General features: G+C 41.9%; 1 protein-coding gene across 1 annotated transcript in view; it reads right to left on the minus strand.

Annotated features, from left to right (window-relative positions):
• The window catches only part of KNDC1 (kinase non-catalytic C-lobe domain containing 1), a 147,813-nt gene extending 146,777 nt beyond the window's left edge, over window positions 1-1,036 (minus strand). Inside the window, exon 1 of the mRNA XM_019502124.1 lies at window positions 826-1,036. Within this exon, the coding sequence (XP_019357669.1) occupies window positions 826-1,036 (211 nt within the window). The remainder of the gene's footprint in view (window positions 1-825) is intronic.
• Between the last annotated feature and the right edge of the window lie 6,007 nt (window positions 1,037-7,043).

Genomic DNA, 7,043 nt, shown 5'->3' on the forward strand with positions numbered 1-7,043 from the left:
TAAGCCAGTGGTCTCCAAAGTGGGGTGCGCCCACCCCAGGGGGTGCACAAGACAATCCATTGGGGTGCAGGAAGAAAATATTAGAACTTCTATTTATATTTATATAAATATACATATATTGGGGTGTGTGCTCAAAAATTTTTTACTGATAGGGGTGCACAATCAAAGAAGTTTGGAGACCACTGACTTAAGCCACATATTCTACATGTCACTCATGACTAGAGAAGAAGCAATTTCATGAAAAATGGTAACTTTAACAGGCAAGGCTGACTGACATCGCTCAGTCCCTGTTACGTACAAACTTTACCAGGTCACATGTATTTTACTGCCAAATCTATGACCAGCTGCAACAAAGGATGCTAAATGCCAACTTTCTTTTTCATTTTGTACACTTACTTTAAGGCTTAGACAAATGGCAAAGGATTATACTTTGCCTGTGTTTTCTCAAACATGTGGCTGCATACATCTATGACTGACAATGTTTAAAATTCATGGGTAATGAATTCACATGGGAAAAAACACCAGAGTACATTTTTTCTATGTTTTGATTACTATACACACATGGACAAAAGCACTTATTAAATTGAACTGGAAAACTGTTCAGCATTAGCATTGATGTAGGTCCATTTTTACCATTCTAAAACCTAGCCTTGTGTAGTTTCATCACAAGCAGTGGCGTGCATCTATTCATTAAAAAAAAAATATGCTTTTCAATCCAATTAAAATCTGTGTAAAGTTTGATGAATAGAGTATAACATTTTATTAATCTTCTCAGCATGAGTTATCATACTTTTTAACAAATTGCCTAGAAGCATAAATACTTACCACTGAGTTGTTCCATGAAGCATACATTGCCATTGGTGTTAAAAGCCAAAGTGTCAGGAGTAATGCAGAGTGTCTGGAAGATTGCAGAATGGGCGACACTCTTCAGAGAATGGCTACACTCCAGGCAAATTGCCCAGATATCTTGCTCAGTAAGACAGCTATCCCTCAGTGACAAAATATCAGCAAGGGACACATTCTCCTGCCAAGACATGAATTGATAAATTATTTTGTATTTCATGACATTACTTGTAGCCAGTTGTGTCATATGTAATACATAATCTAACATATTTCTAGGAAGTCCTCAAACTATCTAAGACAAAGATCAATACCCCATATCCTCAAGTATTTAGCCTAAATCCCTTTTAGTATAGCAAGTCTCTTAAAACACAGCCAACCTGCATGACTACCTCACAATATGTAAACATCAGAAAACACATTTGTGATCTATTAAAACTGAGACACTTCTCAACCATATTAAAAAAAAAAGATAGTCTTAATAGTAAAGGCACAGTGACTTAAGTCAAAGGAAATGAGGGTTAAAGAAAATGAAAGTTAGTTTCCTGGCTCTAACACATGGGCTAGGGACAGACATTCAAGAAGCTGGAGCCTGAACTGATTCAACCTTCGCAGGTTAGTCTAACCTGCCTGGGCTAAACTGGTGTGTAACTGGACAAACATGCTCTCTGCACTGAGGAAATGTGGGCACATGCCTGCAGTTGCTCAGCCCAGGTGCCAGGGGGCACTACAGTGGCCCTCGGCTGCAGGGAAGCCGCGGGGACGGCACGGCCAGGCCAGGCTGAACTGGCCAGAGAGAAGTTTAATTTCCCCCTCCCCTGTGCCACCAGCAGAGACCAGAGCCAGGTCTGTCCAGCACTCTTCCCTCGCTCCCTGCCCAGAACAGGTCCCCCGCTGTCCCCTCCAATGAAGGCCGGAGGGAGACAGAATAACCCCATCCCTGTCCTGCCATGCCTCCTCCCTGCCGCTGCAGTGGGAGGCGGCAGGGCCCTTATTAGAGAGCAGCAGCCCCTGTCATACTGTGGGGGAGCGAGAGCCCCTTCCCAGTGAGGGGCCGCACTGCGGAGCCAACAAAGCTGGAGTCGGCTGCACGTGGCAGCGCCAGGGTCCCAAGCGGGCTAGAGCCCTGCAAGCCCCCCGCGGAGCTCCACAGTGCAGCCCCCACTGGGAAGGGGCTCACACTGCGAGAGGCAAGCCCCTCCTGGCCAGTGATGGGGTTATTCTGTCTCCCTCCAGCCTCCAGCAGAGGGGACAGCCAGAGGCCTATTCTGGGCAGGGAGCGAGGAGCAGGGTGGGGAGTGCTAGGCAGACCCAGCTCCGGTACCTGCTGGTGGCACAGGGAAGGAGGAATTAAACCCCTCTCTGACCAGACCTCCACCCCTGCCTGCCCTTGCTCGGGCTGGGGAGCTGAGGGGCAGGGCCAGCTTGGCTGCGCTGGACCAGAGAGCCCTACCCAGCTTGCAAGAATGCTGGGGATCTCTGATTTAACTCAAACCAGCAAAAGGTCTGGAACAGATAATGCATAAACCGGTTTGAGCCAAATCAGTTAAGTCTGATACTATGTTCAACCAGGTTTATCTCAAACCAGTTTCAGTCATTTTGAAACTGGTTTATGTACACTGAACATCTGTTCTCTTACAGGTTTAAACCACTTTCTGATCACTTAAACCAGTTTGTGTGTAATGTCTGTCCCTGGCCATAAAGTTAGGCGCATCAATTCTTAACTCCCATCTTCCACATGGGAAGAATACTTGCCTTCTTAAAAGGCATGTAGGGATGGTTAGTTAGTGTTTTGACTTGAAGGCTTCTTTCTGAGCCTCAGAATGTGCAATATATGCTCGAGGGGAAGAATTTCTCTACCCTTTTTAAAGTCAAAATTTGAGTTCAACACCTTCCTTGATACTTGCGATTTGTCTCAGGCCTTCCCCCTTTATAGGAACCTATTACAGTAGTTATTTACTATTTATTTATAAATGTAAATTTATAATGTAATTTAAAGAAATCTTCATTGGACCCCATTACCACAGTAGTGGCAGGCTGCTTTTCATTAAGCCCCAAGGAAGAATTCCAAGAAGAACAGAGAAACTCTGTTGTTTGAGACATTCAGGTATGTCTACACTGTACAATGTAGTTTTGGGCTGGCTATGGATGGGCTAGCTCATGTACCAGATCTACCAGGTCTAATGCATAGATGCACCAAGGCTAGCTCTAGACTAGTAAATAATATCATCACATTGGCATTGCAGTGTGCTGGGCTAAGCCTGGTTTCACAGCAAAGCTAATTAGATTGCATGCACCAGGGAAACATACCCTTAGATGTTGTTAGTGCCTTATGCAGTCTAATTTACACAGGTGACCCTTATCTGTGTAAATTATAATATCCAGGAATCTCCTTCCAATATCAAGTGCTTTAAGAAGCTGATTAACTGAAAACATTACCATTAGATGTTCTATGCCTGGTAGCCATATCAGCACATATAGTTAATTAGCAGGAAGTGGTGAGAGGTGACAGAGATCCTTCAAAAGGCACTGAAGGAACAATTAGAAATAAAACAAAGACCAGGAGAGATGGGCTCATGGTGGGTAAGACAAGATTTCAAGACAAGCATGCTCAAACAACTCAGGCAGCTGAAAAGTCAAGTAAGAGAGTGCTGATTCTGAGCGTTAACTTTTCAAGGCAAAAACCTTACTCCTTATACTGTCATTTCAACAATTGAATCAAAATTATGGCCAATTGAGAAAAATGCTTCATTTAATGAAACCTGGAAATGAAGTGACAAATTTAGTTATTCTGACATTATTTTAAAATGAATAAAGTTTAAAAGACATAATGAACCCTGAAAAGGAGTTTAGAGTAGAAATGTTCTTTCAAGTTACTACAGATTAGCATTAGCTCTCTCCTTCATTGCTGTCCACTGCAATTTTCTTAGCTGCTCCTTCTTGCAGCCTGAAAAGCAAAGACTCAACATATTTGTCATTCCTTTTTTGTCTTGTCCAGTGACACACACTCATCCACAGTGAAATTAAAAGTCCTTTTGTCAAAACAACCATTTCCCTCTGCCCCCACATTGACCCACCATCTTGTGTAAAAGTTCAAGTTGGATACATCATCATACTTTAATCAAGAAAGTCATATGACAGCAATTGCAAAACAATCACACAACAGATATTCTTCATCTCCAAAAATCTATGTGCTCCTTTAATGCAAAGAGAAAAATTGGCTAACAATTTATAGCTAGATAAATATTTCTTAAGTGTTTCAAGTTGCTGAAAGGATTATAGTAAAATCAAATACAGGATTGGAAGAGGCTACTTAGTTCAGTCCCCTGAATTTGCAGATTACCCCAAAAGTTCCAAGCTGTCCCTTCAAACCCTCACACACAAGAAGGCAAAAAACTATAAACCCCAAGAATGTCTTCCCCTATGCCAGAGGTAAAAGCAATGGAGACAAGGGCACTGCCAACGCTCTGCCACTAAAATGACAGAGGAGTGGTTGGTTAATATATACACAAAACGTCTTAGGAAAATGACCATGACCTACAGAGGAAGGCAAAAACTTTCACTTTCTGCCAATCTAATGCAGGGGAGAAAATCCCAGATTTGGTAGTATGACTGAGGAGCAAGCAGAGAAGGAACTAAGAGGAATCTAGCTAGGGACTTGAGTTTTCAAAGCACTAGGAGGACTATCAGCACACCCTGGTGAAACCGCTGGCTCCAAGTTCAAGTTTTACTAAGCTTTCAAGTAATACCTCATCAAGATGAACTATGTGAAGGAAGAGATCAAACATTAGGGCCATCTGTAGACTCACTGCTTTTCTTATCTTACCATTCAAATTTGGAAGTTCATCTTAATGGTTAAAGTTAGAATTTTTTGTTTGTTTGGAAAATGAAAATGTGCATGCTACAAAACCTGAACCTCCTTTCTTGGCCATATAATTTACAAGGTCTAGGACCACCTTTAGGTATAACTTCCTGCTGTCAAACACTATGGAAGGTAGATGTGAAAGGCAACATTAAGTATGAAGATGGAGACAGACTGAGAAAAAGGGAACTCACAAAGTCAGAGCATTTGATTTATAGTATATTCCTAGACAAACGAGACAATGGACAAATAGATCATGACAAGAAAAGAAAGAATCTATTCAAATAGGACTTTAATAAGCCTGCAATGGATGGCTATCATGACCCATTTAGTAATAAATAAAATAATTTCTGAAAGTATTTATACAAGAGTTTTCTTTCAGTTATTCTCAGTCTTTTGATTACTTCAATGCTGGTGATCAGAGTGGCAAGACACTCCTCCTGAGTATTCCTAAGACTACTATAATTGCACTAATATGCATCCCTGATGTCCTGAAAGCAGTCTGGGAGATCATCCGAATTGCAAACACAGAACATGTTTTCCTGTCAACAAAAATGAATAACTGGGTTCAATCAGAAGAAGAACTACTTCTGATGGGTTTCCATCTTGGAAATAAACTGAATTCATGTTTAGCTGAATGTGAAAGACAAAACTTGTGCTTCTCTACTGTGGGTCACATTCTGCAAGGTGAAGGTCACCTAACAGGGTCCAGAAAGAGATAACATGATCCTACCAGTGGCGTTAAGTACTGAAATCACCTTTTACTCCAAACATTATCATTATTATCAGTATTAGTAACACCAATTTAGAACTGTTCCCTCTTCCTTAGCACCATTAGATTGATGCATCAAGTGCAGAATCTGAGACAGAGTTCTTCTACTTACTCACTTCTGACTGCTAGTATCCATCCTGTTAAAGAGAAACCTCTGGGCAGCCTCCACTGCAAAGCAGAGGTTGCAACCTGCCTGTCATTCCAAACCAGAGACTCTCTACACAGAATACAAAGGTTCTCTACATTGGCAGGCTATGCAAGCTCCTGTATCTCAAATGACTTCCTACACCTTTTTCAGTCATAACCACTAAGCACCTGGACATTTATAGTACAAATTGTATAGGGATTCTTATCAATATATGGCTAGGAAGTGACACAACTACTGGAAGGAACCGGCAATGATAAAGCTAGAAGTCAGAAAGCAAGGGCGGAAGGTGGGGGGGAATCTGAAAGAGTAAAAGAGTGCTCAAATGCCAAGATCTGCTGAAAAGAGCAACACTTGGGAGAAAATGTAGAAGCAGATAAGTTGCCTAAAATGCAGCATGTTTACCACTACGTGAACACACTTCTCCAGGAAGTCAAAAAAGAAAACACAGAACCAACAAACAAGTGTTCTTTCTTCTGCAAGTGACAACCTATAGTACCACAACCTTGCAGTACCAAATATATCTGAGGAGGGTGAAACAGGTGAAAATGCTATATTAGAGAAACTCATCTTTGTATCAACAATATTTAGACATTTAAGTATGGTATGAAAGAAGAAAACACAGATATACACAATATAGTTCTTCTGCTATCAGAGCAAGAGAGAGCAGACATCCTGGAGTAAGAAACAATACCAAATATCACAGGAGAGATACAGAAGTTATAGGTGGCGTCTGGTGGTCCTCCCAAAACGGACATTATTACTTGTTCTGAAGGTCGGCTATGCTTCTGATGCGGCAACACTAACACTGGGGCTTATAACTTTTTGTCAGGGTATCAACTGTAATACCTACTTGTGGTACTCCAGGTGGCCATGCTACTCCCACTCTTCTATTCCAGAGGTGAGCAATTATTTCAGGTGGAGGACGGCTTACCGAGTTTTGACATCCTGTTGAGGGCTGCATTGGTAGCTCCGCCCCTTGACAGGTGCCCCACTCCTGACCGCCATCTTGTGACCAGAAGTCCTGCCTCCTAACCCCTGACCTTTGCCACCACAAGTGCCTCCCCTTGCCCCCGGATATACTCCTTTCAGCAAGGGGTTTTGCCATCTCAGAACCAGAAAAATACCAAATTATATTCTAAAAATCGAAAGTCTACAACATTTATTCATTTCATTTCAAAAAACATTTTTGTACTGATTTACATGCGTTTATGTAGTGTACATAGAGGTGATTGCACAGTAGCTTAAAATGAAATCTTATGCTTGTATATTGTGGGAGTAGGAAGTGGTGGCAAGTGGAAGGTGTGTGTGTGTGTTTATTTGCATGCATGTGCATGTGCATGCATGCGCACACAAACACAACAAGGGAGGGACAGAGTGCATATGTGCACAATGAAGAAGGGAGAGAGAGAGAGAGAGTGTGT

This window comes from Gavialis gangeticus, unplaced genomic scaffold (genome assembly GCF_001723915.1).
Source record: "Gavialis gangeticus isolate Ggan-Ray unplaced genomic scaffold, GavGan_comp1, whole genome shotgun sequence".
In the NCBI taxonomy this organism is placed as follows: Eukaryota; Metazoa; Chordata; order Crocodylia; family Gavialidae; genus Gavialis; species Gavialis gangeticus.